Genomic DNA, 22205 nt, shown 5'->3' with positions numbered 1-22205 from the left:
ACAACTGATTTATTCAGGACCTATCCAAAACGGTTTAACTGAAAACTTCTCAGTTTCGTAGAAAAATAATATAAAATGAACTAATGAAGTTAAACTCAATTGAACTCTGCCAAGGATCTTTCAAAACTTTTTCAATTCTTATCTGTGGTAAATAGTTAAAAAGTTATATAAATACTGTATAGACGTAGAAACATTATTTTTTTTTTATTTAAATTCCCTTAGGCATCGACTTTCAAACGTCCTAGTCCAACGATAGTATTTAATTCACAGATTTAATTCAAAGGTAGGAAGCGAAGATAAACGAGAATGTTCATTAGCAACAATTATATGGCTTTTTAGTAATGTTTAAAAACAAATTTTATTTTGTGGACACACCGTTTTGAAAATTTTACCGAAAAAAAATAGATAATATATCTGTTTTTTTTTATTCAATAAACGTGGTGCTCTTTTATATCACTGTAAGTGTAACTCTTTTAATTACATATCTAATTACACTAATAAAAATGAAAAATAGAGTATATATAGTATTTTATTTATTAAGCTATTATTATACACAAGCTAGAAAGTTTTATTGGAAAAACTTGCATCAAGATTTCCTAACTTATAATTCAAGAAACCCATAATTGGAAAACACGAGCAAATAGCCTTAAAACGTCCAACTTAAGCAAAGTTAGGCTGTTTAACTTTGCTTAGTTCAAATTGCTTACGACCAGTGAAACTCAAGAGGCCAAGAGCCTTGTTATAATAGTGTTGTAACTGCAACTGTAGTGGGCTTCAATATCCAATGTATTTGATTAAAAAGTGTAATTAAAATACTCTTCTAGCTTCTAGATACCTGATAAACGCAAAATAAAATACGATATTTAAAATGTACATAATAATATTATGTAGTAGGTATCGAAAGTAATGTCAATGCTCTATGGTTTTAATTTAATTATAACTATACTACAATATAAATTTATAAAAATAATTATATCGGAACTGCCTCCAAATTTAAATGCAAGGCACCAGATATCGAATAATTATAAAAAGTTATATATAAAAATGTTTCACCAAGTCGAAGGTTCTGACATAACAAACCCAAAATAAAAGACGAATTCCTTCTTTTTTAATGTCGGTTGAAAAAAGGAAAATATTTTTCATAAAATTGTTGTTGCGAACATTGAAAAATGAAACTATTTTATCACGAAAGTTTGTACACTGTGTGGCATGTCTATAAAAAAACATAACTAATAACAAAGAAGTAAGTAGTAACAGTTTGGTTACATAAAGAAGAAGTCTCATATAATTTTCACTCCGATCATTTTTGTGATCAAAACTTATATTGTAATTTATTGTGAAACATTAATGAGTTTTAAAGTCGAGACAAACAAAACAAACATCAAATTATTTCAAGTCTTACGACCTCTATATACCTACCTATCTTTAATTTGAAAATAATATTTCATTTATTTCAAGCAATTTACGGCGCACATTAATTAATACAATGTACAACAAAAATTTCATTAAACATATAAATTAACTAAATTATTAACAGTTTTTGCATGAGTCAATATGTCTTTATAAGGACAAATGACGTGATTCAGTCTACTCTACAGTTATTATAGCAACATGCACATTGCGAAGGTCTATAAAACCTGACTCTACAGAGCGAGCAGCCTTGCGAAACAATTGCTGCGTGAAGAAGCAGTCAGTTTGGATGTGGTTCAGCCGTGGAAAATGACATGTGCTGTCATTCTCTTCAGCCGAGCCACGTTCATTTAGCTTATGGGCCCTCTTCACAATTACGCGAGGATATACGATAGTGTAGAGGGCCTAAATGTCATTATTGTGGGTGTTTATTCAAAATCGCCGTGATGGCGGTAAACATCGACGATCATTTGTTGGGCCAACGCTGCCAATTGTGAAAGCTTATTAAATTGCTTCACACAGCTATTGCTTCGTAAGGCTTCTTCTATGTAGACGTGGCGTATAGCTTTTCATCTCACATTCAACATGCATACTTACTTATACTCCTTAGTCGTAGAATACAATAGACACGGGATGGCTAGCAGCATCCCGCACGCCCATATTCCCATTATCATGATAAGGGAGCACGTCTTGGACATTCTTGGCCTCATTGGTTGCACGATCGCTTGATACCTAATTAAAATACTGTGTTAGATAGAAGTTAGATAGGCGCACTAGTTAGCCTAGTTAGGACTCGGATAAAGCTAAGAAAAAAAAGTTAGTTTTGTGGATATTAGTGGTCAGTTTGATTTAAAAGCTTTATGATATAAATCACAATTACCATGTTTGCACAGCCTTACAGGTATAAAGGCATATGGCTTTTCATGTTCATGACTCATTTCCAACAAAGGATCGGTACAGAAAATAGTAGAGATGAAAATAAATATTATACAAGTAAAAAACACAAAAACAGCATCATATTTTTCTCGTTATTAAAAAAATACAAACTTAATTAACAACAGCGACATCTGTTCTTAAAAATTGTTATATAACCAACTTCAATATTTTTAAAGTTTATCTTTGTTTATCTTTGAAAAATTGCGGTAATGTGAGTCTATTTATTACTTTAATCTTTGCGTATAATAATATCAAGTTTTACTAGAGCACAATATCATCAGAACTGAACAATGAACTGAAAGTACAAACTTCACAGGATTCGTACTTATTACAATGCAATTTCATCTTTAAATACAATGTTTCTCTTATTTTATATAATATTTTCTGAGTAACACAATTGTTGTCTGAGAAACTTGCTAAACTTTATTTATTCAAATTTCTGAAGGATAACTATTATCACTGCAAATTATTTGTAATTTATAAAGCGTATAAAAAACTTTGTTTTTACGACAAACATTTTTACATTCCGTATCACCAAACTTTTTTCTCAATTTTTTGTGGAAGTCCCTATATTCGGTGGGTCAAATAATAATATTTATGTCGTCAACTATTTTTTGTATATCTAAGTAAAAAGGGTGTTCAAGTAAAACAAAGTTTGCCATGTCAGATAATTCATATTATAAAAAATAACTTACCTAAGTAAAAATATGTCTTTTTTCCCCATTCTTTTTCCATATTATTTATTTTTTCCCGCTTTTTTACATTAGTATTTTACGATGAAAGTTTCCATGGCAATTTTATTACTTTTCCGCAAATAATAGCTCAAGTTATTTCTAACGAGCAATGTTTATTATATAGAATAATAAAAATAAACATAATTGGTAGATATTTAACATATTTCTGAATATCTATGATATTGAGTTTAATATTACCCGTAGATGTTTAATTCAAATTTGTTTACTAGACAGTAGACACGTTATATATAGATAATAGATTATCGAGTATAATCTAAATTATGAACATTCTAATACATGAATACCAAACTTCACCTTTGATACATATTATATCGTGAATATTATGCCGTGGACTAGAGTCGCGGTATGTGATATTAAAGCCGTATACTGCGAGGATAAATTCTATTCAAGGGATTTACCAAATTTCTATACAATGTTACAAAAACTTTATTGATATACCCGTTAGTGTTGGAAACTTTCCAACAACAAGCTCAAACATTATGGAAAATTAACATCGATAAAGCCGAAATAACTTTTATTGCAAAATAACATGGATGGTAGGTTTTTCCGTTTAGGTTTAGTGTATAAAAGAGTGATCGTGAAAATACGCCTTGTGTAAAATGGTTGGCGACGTGTCGATCATTTTTGTGGAAAAGCATAAAATTTATATATTTTGTAGTCTATTGTACATTTAATGACATGTTTATAAGCCACAGCAAAGATTTCAATATTTCAGATTTATAAGTGAAACTATGAAGTCAGTTCGTATTTATAAAACGCAAATTTCATTTCATCTTATGAGTTTGACATTTGTTCTGATATAGCAAAAAAGATGCGATTTCAATACATTTTGTATTGAATAAAAGGAAATTTCAAAGCTCTTTACAAATCCTTGGCCGTTATTCATGTTAACGTTTACGGCTTTTGAAGTGACTCGTAGGGTAGGCACGTAACGATTGTTAATTTTGAAAGTATTCAATTAAAAGTTACAGAATTTCATTTCGCAGTAGATACCGTTCAAATAAGAGGTCATAACTCATAGTACAAAGTAGGAGGTATGGATAGTCATCTTTATGATATCTGTGTGATGTGTATAACATTTTAAGCTGTTTGCTACAGCAGATAATAAATGTATTTTTTCCATTCATTCCATTCCATTTCATTTCCATATACTATTCTATCTATTTTCTATATTCATATAACTTTCATACAATCATTATTGAATTTAAACGCACAAACGGGTACATAGCTAGTAGATGATAAAGGTATATCTCTTAAATTATTTAGGATATTCAATGTTACGTATTTACCTAAGCCAAAATGTCGCCGTTGAAAACCAGTCACGTAGGAACTTTGCGCTAACTTATACTGATGTGGAAAGCCTTTAATTAGTCAGAGACCATTTTTTTCTTTTAATTTATCTTCTAGATATTAACACACATAGTAAAATTAATATATTTTTAATTTTTATGTTACGAAATACTTATTAAAAGTACCTAGGTATAACTTGAGAATCTGAGAAGATGAAAAGATAAATTTTTCACTCTTTTTCTAATAAAATTGTATAAGTTTACATTTTCATAAAATTTTTTGTATTACCATGATTGTAAAAACACTCATATTAGCACATATTATTTTATGATAGAAATTGTTTTCTATTTTTCTAGTAAAATCGAAATCCAATCTAGACAAGAGAACTTTCAAGTTATCTCAATAGACACCATAAGCCAGTTTTCAAAGTGAAATAATATAAACATTAAGCATGCATGCATAGCTAAGCATGGCTAATGACATTTCTTCGAGAACCTTCTAGAACGTTCCATGATAGTTTTTCCCAGTATATTGCTCACCTGTCAAATGATATCCCGGTCAGAGTGAACACGCTTGCCGCCACTGTCACGTTCGCTATGAAGTTGCTCAGTTTGCAATATTGTACACCGAACACCCAGTCACTGTAACAAAATGAATGTATTATTGTTCTGTTCAGTATTATGTTTGTTTCATATATTGCATAGCTTCTATCGCGGGCCTTGAGCGTGGGGACCGAATCGAGAAATTCCGTAACGAAAAAACCTCACGCTCCCCACTCCGACGGGCGGAGGTGTGGCTTGAAGGCATAGCATGCAATAGCTTTACCGCGGCAGTCCCCGAGTGCCACACGTCATTTTTAATTTATTTATTATTGAAGTGAAACTTCTTTATCGGGGTTGGAAAAAAATTTTGTGTAACATTTTATTGTTACGCATGACATTTTTCCGTTACGCGCCATATTTTCCTTATCCCTACCACGCGTGATTTAACTAATTTCTGTAAGTTGCATATAGTAAATTATTTTTTGAAAAATAGGGTCATAAAGAAGTTTCACTTCTTACGTCTGTAGTGTGTACTGTGTACACTAGGACACGCAGTACGCACACATTGCAAAGTGGCTAGATTTCTTACATGAGACATACCATGTTTAACGCCAGAATTATCAAGAAAATTCATCTATTAAATTCCGGACTTATAATACCGTCCTAATAAACAGAGCTTACTATGTAATGTTAAATACTAAAAGTTAGTTATACTTAAAGTAAAAAGGTTATTCGTAAAATTTCCTAATATTCTTTAACATTAATAAAATGTGTATATACGATTTCATTCCCTGTACCTGAATGTGACTATGAAATATCAACGAAAAGCGAACCCCGGTAATTTCAGAAGCGATTTGCCAAATTGAATACGTTATATCAACGAAAGGCCTTTTGTACCCAAATTGTGTTTACTTTTCAAATTGTATGAGAATTAATTGCTGAAAATAAGTATTATGAACTTAATATTAGCAAGACGTTTTAATTATTATTATCAACTTAGTAACAGGTTTCTATTCAATATATTTTCGGATCACTACAATAAAAGGCATGCATACATTTAACCACACATTTAACATATTTTGTCTTCCAAAAATAATGTCTGGATTATATGAGGAAAAAGTAACGTAAAGATACGAAATTGAACTACAATTTTCTCTATGGTCTACACTCTACAGTACAAATTGTCTAACGCCTAATTTACATTAAACGAGCAAATGCTTATTCTATCCCCACAAATTTATTTAGTTTAAACGGGCGTAGACCATTCTTTCGTTGTTCTTAGTGCGTTAGAAAAGATTTTATGCAATGTTCTAATACTGAAAGATCACACGAATGACGAACGAATGCTCCTGCTCTTGCTCTAGCTCTATGTTCGTTTGATATAAATGCACCTTAATAAAAAATAAACCCACAGTTCTTCGTTTCTTATTTGTATTTTTGACATATTTTCTATCATTAAAATTAACATAATATCAGGCTCCAAATCCAAAAGAAAAAATGATATAATCGTATTTGTTTTGAGATTCAATTTGTTATTATTCGTCGCAAAAGGGCACGTTACATTTGTGATTACATAAAATGGAGGTCATGTCAAATGAATGTAGAAGAATTAAAATAAAACGAATCAAATCACAAATGTTGATGTATTCAGCTCACGCCAATAATTGGATATTGATATTATATTTTAAGCTGTGCTTATTTTCCAGGTTTGTTTGAAAATCCCATGTTTTATACGATTAACAAATGCTATGCATGCAAAGCGTGTTTTTAATCTCGACCTATAATTCGATGGAAGACGACTTTGCGTGCGGGACATAATTGAAACGATTCTGAAACATTTTTCTAATACTGATATTAATTACTAGCTTCCGCCCGCGACTCCGCCCGCGCGGATGTCGGTCTTTGCGTGGATGGTTTATTTCTCCATTTTGAGTAACTCGGACATGACATCTTATAAATATCTATTGGACCCAAATACGGCTAGGTCTATAATAATACGCAACGTGTGTTCGCGGTACCTACTACAGAACAACGTCTATGGATAACTGAAAAATTGAGATTAATTTTTTTTCTACGTATTTTTCCAGGATAAAAAGTATCCTATTTTACGCCCAGGATAATAAGGTACAATTATACCAAGTTTCATCGAAATCGAACCGGTAGTTTTCACGTGATGTCTTCACATACAGACAGACAGACAGACAAAAATTTTTTTAATCACATATTTGGGTTTGGTATCGATCCAGTAACACCCCCTGCTAGTTATTTTTTCAATGTACAGAATTGACCCTTCCACAGATTTATTATATGTATAGTTTATAGCTGTGCCTCACGGTTTTACCCGCATTGATTCGCTCCTTTTGGTCTTAGTGTGATGATAAATGATAATATATGTGAATTTCAATACATAATAAGTAAATGTAATAAAATCGAACTTTTATTCTGTAATTGACCAATAATTATACTTACTATTTATCATTAGCATATAAACCTTCCTCAGTAAAATAACTACATAACAGTGATATAATTTTAACCGACTTCAAAAAAGGAGGAGGTTATCAATTCGGCCGGTATGTTTTTTTATGTATGTACACCGATTACTCCGACGTTTCTGAACCGATTTACGTGATTCTTTTTTTTGTTCGATGCGGGATGTTGTCGAATTGGTCCCATAAAAATTTTATTCGGCCCAGTAGTTTTTATTTTATGAGCATTTTTGTCTATATTAGTAAATCTTGCAAGTGCAAGTTTGAAGTCGGTTGTTTTTAACGCAGTTATCACTTGTTTCTAATCGGACCCACGGTTTCCTAGATAAGCGCGTTCAAGCAAACAAAATCTACAGCTTTACAATATAAGTACAGATTACTTTTTAATTTGAATTCTTTACATTTATAGCCATTAATTGATGTGATCGTTATTAATTATTATTCTAAGGATTTTTAAAAGGCCGTAGAAAGAGTGATAAAAAAGTTTTAAATTTATTATTATTTTGTATGTATAAATATTGATTGCTTATCATGCATGGTAGATCACAGAGGATAATTCGTAATACAATTTACCGCTCTAGCGTGATGACGTGATAAGTTCTACGAATTTTAATATTGGTTCATGTTTTGTATTTTCATTTCACATGTTACATGTTACAGCTTGTATTACATAGTTATATTTTTCTTTTAAATTGTCTTTTTTTAGTCTTTAAAATATATATAAAATTGAATTAAATAGAAGATTTATTAATATTTAAAAAACTAAAAAATAAGGACTTCTATAGCTGTCATTTTAAAAGTATTCAGAAAATGCCAAGATTGTTAACACAGATATTATTCAGTTCGTATAGTTTAAGACCCTATCTTAATTTTTATAATAAATAACAATAATATAAGCAATTTTAGTTGAAACCTAGTAAATTGTTACGAAAACTATTTTGCAAGAACCTTCACGTTGTTCTGAAACTTCGTTAAAAATTTCGCAGAATATCCAAATTCTTACTAAATCAATATAGGTTAGCTCCAACTATACATGTGTATCGGAATTCGTAATCTATTTCACAAATAAACTATGTGACCGATATTTACCGAATATTATATAAAGATTAAAGATATATAATATATATACTAGCTTTCCACCCGCGGCATCGTTCCCGTGGGATTTGAGTGATAAAACCTATCCTATGTCCTTTCTCGGGTATCAAAATATCTCTACATAAATTTCATGCAAATTGATTCAGTAATCAGTAGTTAAGGCGTGATTGAGTAACAGACAGACATACAGAGTTACTTTCACATTTATAATATTAGTATGGATTAATTATGTAAAATTATGTGAATCTAAAAGTTACGTGCCGGGGACTGTATAACTACAATAACAAGGTTACAAGTAGTAGGGGCTTTAATTAGGTCAGGCACAATAGGTTACCATAATTAGCATCAGTCTAATGAAATACCTCAGGAAATAACATCCTTTTTGACACATACCAAACCAATGAAGGTGATCAAAATATATTTGTGGAACGGTTGTGACGCGATAACGTTCTTAAGAATAATAGTATATACCTATCTAGGTATATATTATGCACAAAATTCTGAGACAATAATTAACACAAAATACCTGTGTAACATGTAGATAAAGTTGAAGAGGCAGTTCAAAGACGACATCATCAAATCAGCGAACGATAAATTCACCAAGAAGTAATTAGTGACGGTGCGCATCCGACGGTGTGCTGGAACAAACAAAATACATTTACATGTAAATATTCACTACCTATATTACGTGACACGTAACTTAGCAACCTTCGGGTAATTGGGTTGACTTCGTGTTTCTAACAGATATTTAACGTTTATCTTAAAAAAAAAGGTGAAACGCGAGCGGTTATGATATGTGTTAAAATTAAGACGCCTTCTGTAAAATTGTCAAATGGCGCAACTCAAATTTTCCCTAACCCTTTAACATGTTATTTATTGCTAAAGTAATATTACCTTAGTGGAACTACAACTGCCTGTCGCCTTCTAAGGTTGTTGGCATAAATTATGTTTAAAAGAATCTTAAAGATAAGAGAGTTAGTAAGAGAGTTCACAAAACACTAAACCGCCATCAAATTCTCACAACTAGAAAAAGTTTAAAATGGGGCTAATCGGATTCTTTCAATGAATCATTAAAATCGATTAAATCGAATGCTTTGATATAACAAACCCAAAATAATACCTCTTCCTTTTTTGAAGTCAGTTAAAAATTATGTGAATCTAAAAGTTACGTGCCGGGGACTGTATAACTACAATAACAAGGTTACAAGTAGTAGGGGCTTTAATTAGGTCAGGCACAATAGGTTACCATAATTAGCATCAGTCTAATGAATTGTAAAGAAAACATTTCAATCGTGGGTTTTATGATATTCATATATATATATATATATATATATATATATATATAGCGAAATTATTGTTTTTCACATCTCAAATAGAAATAACTTATAAAAAGGCACGAAAATCGACGCAGATATTTTTAGTGCCAACTAACTTTTTACGTTATGATTATTAAGCTATTGCATAGCTTCTATCGCGGGCCTTGAGCGCGGGGACCGAATCGAGAAATTCCGTAACGAAAAAACCTCACGCTCCCCACTCCGACGGGCGGAGGTGTGGCTTGAGGGCATAGCATGCAATAGCTTTACCGTGGCAGTCCCCGAGTGCCACACGTCGTTTTTAATTAATAAGGATAATCTCTGGAATGATCGCTATTTTAAAGGTTGTTTGGTATTTAAATTTCTGCCATCTTAACTAGATAGCACTTGAGTAAATAACACTTTCAATAAATCCTGGATAGTTGATATTTAGACTTATTTATTTTCAGACGTAGAATAATAAAAGCAAGCGAAGGCTGATTGTCTTAGCGTTCTGTTAATTATTACAATATTGGTTCGTTGTTTTGGAAACAACAAAGTTACAAGAGGGCCTATCACAATTCGGGAGAATAATTTAGTTTTAGAAATCAAACTATGCCTCAGCCATAATTTATATACCTTGGATAATATTATGAAGCTAAATATAATTAACGAGCTTTCGAACCGCGTCTTCACCAGATTCGTATTAAACCTAACAAAATAAATACGAACATCTCGAGAATCACGCTATCCACTGTTGGAAACAAAATATCAGTGCAGTAGTAGTTTTTAAGTTTGTTGTGAACAGACAGACAGACCTGTGTCGGAGTTTGTTTTATAATATTACTAGCTAACTGCCCGCGGCTTCGCCCGCTTTGTCTAAAACCTAATAAATAATATACTAAAACCTTCCTCTTGAATCATTCTATCTATTAAAAAAAACACATCAAAATGCGTTGCGTAATTTTAAAAATTTAAGCGTATAAAGGGACAGGGAAATAGGGACATAGAAAGCGACTTTGTTTTATACTATGTAGTGATGTAGTGCAGTAGTATTTTACATAATATAAATGTAGGTATGTAAAATCCCAAGCCTAGAAAACTTCTCAAAGGTGACGCACAGCAATTCTAAATCACTAATTAGTATTGACTATTGAGTATAATTTGTGCTTTAGGTGGGTAAAAATTCGTAGTATTTACATTCATGTCACAGATTACTAAATAGTTACTACACAATCTCGGTTTTAGGGCTATAAGTATCACGGTACATCATGCTAGTATAAGATTTAAACGTATGTTAGTAAGGTGAACCGTGAATGGTTATTTTTAATAGACTGCGATTTATTCTATTCGTGGTTAGATTTTCATGTTTTCATAATATGATGCTACCTACGCTACTACAAAAGAATAAATATTATGAAATGCAGTTAAAAACAACGTGATTCTATTATTATAAAATGTTTGAATTTGTAAACGTTTAAAAATTACACCTACTGGATATATTTTTTTGGCTCTTTGTGGATATTTTAGTATACAGCGACAGAAAACAGTTACGAATACTGAGAATTAGTGTATTCAATTTTACATTTTAAAACAAATTAACATTTGATGAATTTATATTTTTGGTTTTATGGCATTCAAATGCTTTATAAATATAAATTTATAAAGAATAGAAAAAATTCGATTCGATGCGGGTTCGAGTCCCGCCTCGTGATCGAATTTTTTCTATTCTTTATAAATTTATAAATTAAAATTTGTTGATATAACTTCTATGGTCAGTTCAAGTATCGGTTTAAGTGGTTCTTGTCAAAGTCACTTGATAACAATTTCGTTGAGTAGTTTACGGAAGCCGAACGTTGTTATAATGAACAATTCAATTATTCTACCGTGGAGTACGTAATATGATAAATTAAATTATTAATCCCTAATTCTTCAAAATAATAGGAAATTTTCAATAATTAAAACCTTTATAAAATATTTATGGAAGTTTTTTTAAACTATAGAATAATGAATTCGTAACAAGAGAGATACCTATGGAAATAAGAAAGAATTTTATTCAAAACACAGATCTAGTAAAATTATAGTTTTGATTGACATTTATATCAAGTGACCGATAAATAATCTTATTCAATAATATTCACAATACGACTATAGATAGGTATAAGCATGGTATAAGATATTTACACGATTTTGTCACTTTAGTACCTAGATGTATTATCACCCATAAAGTATTGTAAAACTATCCTACAATGGTAGAGTGTAGATAGGTATATTAGATATTTATATCATAATCACTATTATAAAAACTCATTTCATAAAACAACATATTATGATATTCAGACCTTCATATAAAAAGCATTCTTTAAGGTCATAAAGGAAGTAATGCTACACATTTTCTCATGGCCTACGAAAAGCCCGAAAATTATTTTCACGCACAATGAACTTTCTCGAGTGAAATTCTTTTGTTATAATAGTTTATTTAATTAAGGTTGTAGAATGTTTAAATCGTAATTAATGTAAAAATATAATTATTAAAACGGTCAAGGTGTTTTGAGTTAAAGTGTAAAAAACAAATAAAAAAAATATTATTTTCGTTGTACTTTTCTAATATTATCAAGAATAATAGATAATAATTAAAGGAATTTGAGCAACTCAAATAACATATTAAATTATAAAATACTCAAATACTGCAACAATAAATTGTAGTTTATTCAAAAATAATTTAGAAATAATACATTACCCTCATCAACATCACGGTTTATTAATTATTGAGTAATATATTATTGAGTAACTCAATACAATGATAGATTTAAACAAAGGTTTGTATCTAACCTAAACAGGCTTTAATTTCCTGTGAAGGGAATTTAATTTTATTCACAATGAAGTTTAAATAACTTTTCAATTCTGTATAGTTATGTAAACAGTTATAATTTGTAATGCTACCTGAAGGGAAAGTACTAAGTGCTCTTAATCCATACTAATATTATAAATGCGAAAGTAACTCTGTCTGTCTGTCTGTTACTCAATCACGCCTAAACTACTGAACCAATTTTCATGAAATTTCTTATGGAGATATTTTGATACCCGAGAAAGGACATAGGCTACTTTTTATCCCGGGAAAATGACGCAATTCCGGAAATCCCACGGGAACGGGAACTATGCGGGTTTTTCTTTGACAGCGCGGGCGAAGCCGCGGGCGGAAACCTATATAATATAATATATAATTTAATGCAAAATATTAAATAAATTCATATTATGGGAGCATCATTGCATATTCAAGACTAGCTTTAGTTAAAATTACCTTACCTTAAAATTAATAATAAAGAGTGTCTCTTCTGGGAGTAATACCTAACTTTGAAAAATTGTCTCCAAGGAATAATATATTATGTGCACATTAGTTCCTCTTAAGCTCACTTCCATAGTTTCAAAGCTATTAATTATTTATCATAGCTTTAAATAGTGAGTTTAAGGGCCGATTTTTCAATCCTTGGTTTAAATTTATCCGTCCAATAAAGTATTACACGAACATTTTAAAATGTCACCTGTAAACTGTCATATACGGACAATTAGAATACATTTTTGAAATGGTAGTTTTATACGTTATTCGATGAATAAGTTTTAACCAAGGATTGAAAAATCAGTTCTTATTTGTGTAGACTTAGCAAAGGAGTTTAAAAGTCGACAGTTTGTAGACTGTACGTTATCTCCACTGCTACGTCGTAATCTGCTCTTGCTCTAATAAATCATACTTATAAAATCTAATCTATAAATATATCTAAATTCCCAATTACCGAAACCGTAACCAATATCATAACCGATTCATCAATTGGTGCAGATTTAATGCTCTATGGATTAAGTACAAAATTTCAATTCTAGCTAACGGTCTTTAGATAGACAATCGTACCTTGTTAATAAAAAAAAGTTATAAAGCTAGTTTTCAACGTTGAAAACTGTAACGAAACTTGTATTATACATATAAAAAGAGTTCATATAATATTTAAGAAGGTTACAGTTTTCAACGCGACCTGCGAATCATTAATTTATATAACACTAGCGATCCGCCCCGGCTTCCCCCGTGGTACATATTTCGCAATAAAAGGAAGCATATGTTCTTTCTCAGGGTCTAAAGATTGTCTGTGCCAAATTTCATCAAAATCGGTCCAGTAGTTTATGAGCCTATTCATTACAATCAAACAAACAAACAAAAAAGGTTTTCCTCTTTATAATATTAGTGTAGATTTACGTTTGTTAACCTTTTTCCCGTAGCTTTATTAGCATTATGTATCTAAAAGACTTTGGTCATTGATTTGTAAAACACAACAAAACGAATATCAAGAATATAGAATAATCATATTATTTTTTACAGGAAAACCCTCAATCCTTAGTCAACCACGAAAAGTTAAGAAGAATCCATGAAAAATTATAATGACTCGTTTCGACCTCACGTTTTCAACGCTAATACAAAAAGTTTAATACCCAACGATGCCGTCAGAATCCCTTTAAATTGGTTCAAGTTTTTGGTCAACTTTACTGCGAATCAAGCTACGAACTTGACCCATTTTCTCTCCCTGAAATACGCAATTAGGAAAAACAATTCTAAGGAGAAGAAGTGCGGTCAAAGTTGCATATCTAACCCTTTTGAACTTCTAATAACGAATAACGTATTATGTAACACGTTAAAGAAAACCGAGGCAGATCGAATCGAATTTGAGATAGTCATAAAAAGCAAAGAACAAGTGTTAAAAATATTGTCACACTAACAGAGTCCAGATGAATAATTAAAAATGAATGAACTTACAATAGCTACAATGTACCTTTGAGTAAAAATAATAATCAATACATTAATTATACTGAAGGACATTTATAATTACTGCAAATGTTTAATATGACTCTTCGAAAACTTATTTCGCGCGTCACTTTTTCTTTGCGCTAACTCCTAACACTAAAAAGCATGTAGGTATTTCTCAAGGTTACCAACGTACCTGCAACAATCCATATGACAATAGCGTTCCCTCCAATAGATATAGCCAGCATAGCTCCGAAGAGGCAGACCCAGGAGTTATGGACCCATACTGGCATCGTGATGATCAGGGTCGGCGAATTGGGGTCCAACAGCGCTGCCCCCGTGCGCGCGCTTTCATTGGCTTCCATCTTCCATGTGTCCTGTATATATACAAAGTAACTTTAATAAATATATCCTTGTATTATAAGGGATTAAAGGAGGAAAGTCGTGCCGATCCTATAGCGTAAGCTAAATAATTTTCATTTGGACTATTTGATCAAACTTGGACCATTGTTCGTCCCTTTTCCTGTATGCAATAATATCAAGATACATATAACGTTTCGTCCAAGGTATTTATTTTTTTATCTACCCTCAAGTGTTTCATAGAAAACGTGACCGAAGCCGCAAACGATGTCCAAGAGAATTCCTAAAAATATAGTTGGGTAACACATTATTTTTGGTCTCGCCATACACAGGTTTTACTTTTTTCTTTTTTACGGCCCAGTGGGGCTGTTCACTGATGTCAACCGTAGTGAAAATTAGTCTGTGAGCTGTCGTTCCTATGAACGGACTTTATACACAGGAATTCGATAGCGAACTGTTGAAACGTTGGTTGAAATGGGCAAACAAAGAAATACTTATTTAGGGATAATGGAAGTGATTATAATTCCCGAAACTGAAAGTTGCTTACAGCCTTCTCAGTTCCGCGAATAATAAAAGGAAATAAACCAATGTATGGATATAATAATTCCTATAATAAATTTCTTAGAATAATAAAACACTAAATTTTTATATCTTCATTATTATAACGTGTCAATTTATCAAGTCAAAATATTATTTGAAACCCTCATCTGAGCCCTCATCTATATTGTGGGTATTCATTTGTTATCTCTTTGCCTTTGCAGTTAAAAACGATTTTACCCTGTGACTGCAAAAATCAGTCAAAAACTTTTTGACCGCCAATTTTAGGCAATGTAACAGCTACCTACCTACCTGTATTGGAATTTTATACAAATTAAACGTCGCACCAACTGCAACTCAGTTCGACATACCAGTAGATATTAAACGAACTTGTAACTAGCTGCAAAAAAGTCCCGAATATGTATTAGTTCAGGATACATCGCCCATTTTTGCAAGTGACTACTATCAAGCTAATTTTCCGTTTGTTCTTTCTTTTTTTTTTTTCAATCTCAAGATAATTACCTAAATTATTCGAAAAAATATTTGTCCTACAAAATCTATGGTTTGTTCAAAGAGTCCCCCTTTCCAAAGTGTATCGATAACAAGGTCATCATAAATGATTACTAACAAGCTGTTTTTTTTGTTTTCACTTTACTTTAATGTTTATATAATTCAACAGACATATGGTCCTACAAATTGCGTAATAAATATTTGAGAACCATCAAATCAAAAAAAATTATCCTTGTTATCTCTGTTAGCTACCACAATCGAAAGTTTCGTACACGAAATTATTCGGTGTCTCATCAAAATAAAGCTACAAACGGAAAATCAGCTTGATAGTAGTCACTTGCAAAAATGGGCGATGTATCCTGCCCCTGTAGTCTGTACAAATTAGTCGGTAATTACCGATAACTTATTTATAGACCCGTCTTCAGCAATGAAAATGATGTCGCTTAATACCTCTCCCCAATTTGATGGAAGCATACAATGGATACATATTTGTTCATAATTTTTATTCTTCACAAAACTTTCCTTTATGCGTCAAAATATTTATATAATAATAGCCTTGTAGCAATGCATTTTTATCTAAATTAATAACATCATTATTTCAATTCCGTAGATATATGAAAAATAAATAAAATATAGATTTCATGGATTTGGAAAATCATTTCTTTGCAACACATTCGAATATTGTCAAAACAAATTATTCTTTGACATTGTCAATCGTTATGATACCGACGTTTGATCTCGACAAGATCTCGAAGGCCCTTCACCCATTACGCTACCGGTATCCTACACGTCCGCGACTATAGTCCTTTTCAGCTATGATGATTCCTGTGACACTTCATCGTGTTCCGAATTACGTATTTAATGTTTAAAACGCCAAAATAATTTTAGTGCATAATATTTTTATTTTATGGCGGCATTATTACCAAAAATATAAAAATGAAACATCTTAAGCTTATAAATCAAAAACAGTATTGTTTAGTTTAATGTAATGAAAAATAAAATAAAATATCACAAAAATATAATGCCTACGCAATTCGTGTACATGAAAAGGATCGTTGAAAAATCATAGAGTTGGAAATCATACAATCGGCGCCCATCTTGTGATCGTTTGTCAATCGAGTCAATCGTCTGTACGAGTCCGTCAGCTTTGTATACAAGTTGCATTTTTATATTGATACTTTACGTGATATTATGTTATTGTTACTAATTGTTATTGTTGACTTTTTTTTGCTGTTGTTTGCTAAGTTTCCTTAGTTAATTGTTAGCGAAATGCCGAAAAAACTAATTTTGGTACTTTATTCAAATCGATTTCATTTCCATATAAAATATTATCGATTATCGGAAACAATTGATACGATTTCAGTATAGACATCTCTACACGTGTCAAAAATCGATGTGTCACAGAAATCATCTTAAGTGGAAAGGACTATAGTATAGGTGGTCGTTTTTGCGTCGCGTTTTGCGCGTATCTCTTCGGAAGAAAGAAAAAATTCTTATCATCATGTTGTAGTTCTCGTGCGGCTATAAAAACTCTACAATTTACTTATGTTTCTTTCAATATATGGATGAATCCAGTACATCCTACTTTTACATCGTCACTGGAATCGCTCGACATAGCGTCCGTCTACAAAAACGAGGCACAATAATGATGAATTTAGTCATTTTTCAGTCGCTTAATATGCGAGCATCGGGCAGCGAGCAAATATTTAACTAGTATTCTACTCGAGTATCGTATTCTAGAAGTATCGAAATGGGAGAAGGGCCTTACGGTTTGTGTGGGTTAGTAGATACGGTTGATAATATCGGAAATATTATATATTATTATTATTTTATAATAAATAGAAGACATTTCACACTTCCGATGCTATATTATGATTTAACGCAATATTTTTTTCTCTTATTTAATGTTATTGCAATTAAAATAAAATAAACAAATAATGTTTTATTTTTAAGATGGTTTCAAAATCTTATTGAAAATGTTAAGAAGCCTCTTATATTATATTAAATATATATTAAAATAGTGTACTGCTGTCTGCATTTATTCAGCCTAAATTATTATTGCATTCATATTCGATTAATTTCTTTTTGAACTTCTAGGATAATAAAATTATACAGATGAATACAAATAAAATAAAACGATCCAATTACGAAATAAATTTATTAGAAAATTTTAATTTAACAGTTTATAATAGCGTAGTTGAAAATTTGGCTCAAAACCATCATCCCTCACCAACATAATAATTCTAGTAACTTGTTCATCTGTAAAATATAAAATTTATAGATAAATATTTATATTTAACACATAAATAATATTAACCGTGAACCGCTAAATCAATTGCATTGCATCCTTTGCTTATTAACTGTAATAAAATATACAATGATGCACATAATAATTATAATATAATAATACAAGCTAAAAATACAAGTGATACAAATTATCCGTTCCGTCCTTAGTTTTAGTTCCGTCAGTTTCTATGATGTCTTAAAGATTTCTCAAAAGGCTTCAAATTGAGAGCTTTTGGAGCCCTATCTTGTAGAGCTTTTGGAGTCTTTTGATTAGAATTTTATTGCACTTCACAAATAACAAAATATTACTAAACTAAAACTAATAGCTTTAACTATATAAAAACATAACGCAGATTGATATTTTCTTAGGATATTTGTTATCCGATAGATTTATAGGACTTTTAAGAACATAATTAAAAATTATCCTCTTGAAAATACACAATTTATATTTATTTTGATAGAAATATTATTTTCATGATTGATGATTGATGTCAAATGTCAAAAAAGTAAATAAAGAGGTTGCCATACATGGAATTTTGGATTCCATGAATATGTAATTAATAGAACATTAATTAAACGATTGATATAAAAAATATCGAATTTGATTAAAATTAAATTAACTGCCATGTTTTTTTGTGCATAAAATTTGCTTTTTTTATATGCAATTGCAATTGTAATAATGCGAAAATTAATATAACTAATTTTAATTTACTATCTATTTCCCTAAAACTAAGCTAAATTTCTTCGAAAAAGAACACTAAATTTTTTAGGTCTATACTATAGTTACTGATTGGTTACTGATAATCGTTAGTTACCGACCGATTTCGGTCGATATCGATGTCGATTAGTGTCGAGACTACGCCTAAACCAAGAAGCTTATATCCTTTATTACACTGGAGATTGCACTATGACCATTAACTTGAAACAAGAAACTATGACATTCAATGACGTCAGTCATGTTATTTGTCTCTTTCTGTCGAGTGACCACGCTGGTTTGTAAATTCAGGATTTTTCAAAATAGAAAAAACTAAAAATCATGGTCTATAAATAATAACGACATAATATATTTTTAACAGTATTTATATTATAATATTATGGTCATACTTTATAGGTAGGTACATACAATTTTAATTGGTATAGAATGATAGTTATAAATAACTTTTGGCTACAAAGCTTGGATATGAACCGATATATAATTATATAGCATTAACATCCTTTGTAAATAGAGGAAAGTTGTGTTTTGCATCAGATGCTGTTTACCAAATTGTTAGCTACTCAGATCTTCTTTTTAAACGCGTTGCTTCGACGGGTCAATTTCAAGCCAGAATCATCAAAGAAAAACTGTTTATAGCAGCCTTGCACAAATTTCAGCTAACTTTACAAAGTTTATTTTTCAAAAGGTATTTTTTTCTGGGTCGTAATCCTCAGTAACCTTGATGGGCACATATATTTCTTTTTATTTTACTTTTTGGAAAGCTGAAATACGTAAAACAAAAAAATATGAGGTAAGTTAAAAAAGTATAAATTTCAATGTAAAAACGAACAATCTTATAACTACATGTGAGTGCAATACCGATGTCATATTGTGTTGTTTCATTACTAGTAACAATCTTTAAAATGGTGTTCTAAATTTTCATCATAATATTGTTATTACAATATATTCTCTTCGCTATCCATAAAAACTCGTCATCATGGTTACCTTACTTGTTAAATCTGTTTATTGAAAACTTGTTGAAAAATGATAAAGTATTAGGGAAATAACAAATTTAACATGACTGCTTACTAAAATGATGCTAAATTAGACAATTTTTGCCATTGAAATGATTCTAAACAGGTAAATGCAGGAGTATTGAGGAATATTGTAAATAACGTAAATATACACTTGCCTGTGAAATTCTATGCCAGAATTTGGTGTCCAAACACTTCTGCAATTTTGCACAATACAATGCATTCTTTATATTCGGAAAATATTCATTAAATAAGCAACAATATTAACTTAAATATTCGAAGCGTCGCAATTTTTTTGACACACATGTCATATTGACAAAGTGAGAGTTGCTACAATTTTATTATGGTGACTACCCATAATCAGGGAGTATCGCTTTTTAATAATTGGTTCAGATACTTAATTTATTTAGCATAAATAATAATTGTCTCATCCAACAATGCTTCTGAATGACGTTGTTGGCAATTTATCAACAAACTCATGTACAAAAACTAACCTTTTGCACAGAATATTACAGCATACATAGTAGCCTTGGGAAAACTTCGTATTAACAGTGGCAATACCAAGTTAGGTGTGAAAGTGATAAAAAACATGAACTGGGCAATATTTTCTTGTTACACGTCAATGTTCATACCGAAATCTCCAGTGTATTAGATATAAGCTTCTTGGCCTAAACTATATCTTTTGTTCGCCTAATTGTCGATGAAACATGTCACGGCTACGTTCCGTTCACAAAGAGAATTCATATTTCGTCTTTACAAAGAACAAACAATTTTTAGGGTTTAAACGAAAGCTTTGCCGTCAGCGTTGTTGTAGCTGACTCGACAAACATTCTGCCAGGATTTAATCACCTGTTTGTATTGAAAATATTATTCACATTTTACAACGAATTCTTACACAAAAAAAAGTTTACGTTTTTAGTAAATTGTTTCATAAAACAAATAAATGTTACGTCAGTTACAGTAATATAATTTTGTGAAACAATTTACGCAACATATTATAATATAATAGAATTATACCTATTGTAACAAATGTATGCGCCATTTATATATGAGCTGTATAAAATAATCGTTTGGAAGAAATTGCGATGAATGTGGCAGAGATACGTTTCTTTATCTACAAACAAATGTATCTTTACTTTGGTCAGCTATTTAGGTTTTATTCTGAATTTATTTAAGAAATTGTACAATATTCTTCCGTCATTATTATTTTTATGAAACTATACTTTATATTAATTATTATTGATGTTATCAAGTCTGAAATTTAGTTTCAAAGGATACGAATTTCACGAGCTGTTCAAAACACGCACATATGTAAATGTTGTATATGTAAACAAGTTACTGAAGCTTGTTCAAAAAAGAATGTTTCTTAATAGTAGAGGAAAACTTTTTGTCAATAATACAACCTTAATACAACTGACTCTTAACTATAACGAACACATATCACATAAAAGTTTGATACTGAATATAGCACAAATATATGGAAAAAACCAGCGCCTAGCAACGAAGTATTTCCAAAACTAATAAATCATTATGGAAAAGAATTTTCATTTAAAAAGGAATCTCCATATCTCTATGTTAGATACAACATTATAATATATATGTTTAGCATAATTTATGTAATATCTGTGGTAATATGGTACTTCCTCGAACCTTTGGCAGATGTCATTGAAGGGTTTTTCAGAGCATTTGTTGTCCTTTCGCAAAAAAAGTAATTTGTCAAATACTTTTGTAACTATCGCCGTATAAAAGCACGCATCAATTTTCTGAATATAAACTGTTAGTGGAATTTGTTAGGATGAGAAGTTAAAGTTTAACACCGCAGCTCCGAAAATATTTAGAAAATTCTATCAACAAACGCGACGGCCCTATTAATTATAAAATACTCACATACTTTTACCTAAAACAACTTTTAACTATTCAAAATAAAGTCAGTTTACACTATTTGAAGAAATTAAAAAAGGAGGTTATGAGAAAACTCCGAGGCAGTGTAGGTAATCTTCTTAATTAGTCGACAGTTCTTAGAATGTAAAGCGGAGCATGCTACAATGCATTAATTAGCAGCTTCACAGCTGTTTCAATATTTTTGTAAGTACGATGTAAAGTGAATATTAGCGTAGTATAAACTTACTTGATTACAAGAAAACAATAATAGTATTATTAGTGTTAGTAGCACTCATGCTTGAAAAGCA

The 22205-nt window shown here is 30.9% G+C and overlaps 1 protein-coding gene across 1 annotated transcript in view; it reads right to left on the bottom strand.

Moving 5' to 3' along the window:
* LOC123693285 (tachykinin-like peptides receptor 86C) overlaps positions 1 to 22205 on the bottom strand; it is a 61324-nt gene that overhangs the window by 19534 nt on the left and 19585 nt on the right. The window contains exons 2-5 of the mRNA XM_045638300.1: positions 14792 to 14972; positions 9041 to 9152; positions 4931 to 5032; positions 2008 to 2142 (exon numbers count right to left, since the gene is read on the bottom strand). Of these exons, the coding sequence (XP_045494256.1) occupies positions 2008 to 2142; positions 4931 to 5032; positions 9041 to 9152; positions 14792 to 14960 (518 nt within the window). The 5' untranslated portion in view covers positions 14961 to 14972. The remainder of the gene's footprint in view (positions 1 to 2007; positions 2143 to 4930; positions 5033 to 9040; positions 9153 to 14791; positions 14973 to 22205) is intronic.

This window comes from Colias croceus, chromosome 7 (genome assembly GCF_905220415.1).
Source record: "Colias croceus chromosome 7, ilColCroc2.1".
Lineage (NCBI taxonomy): Eukaryota > Metazoa > Arthropoda > Insecta > Lepidoptera > Pieridae > Colias > Colias croceus.
Note: the sequence above shows the minus strand (reverse complement) of the source record. Positions and strands in the feature narration are given on the sequence as shown.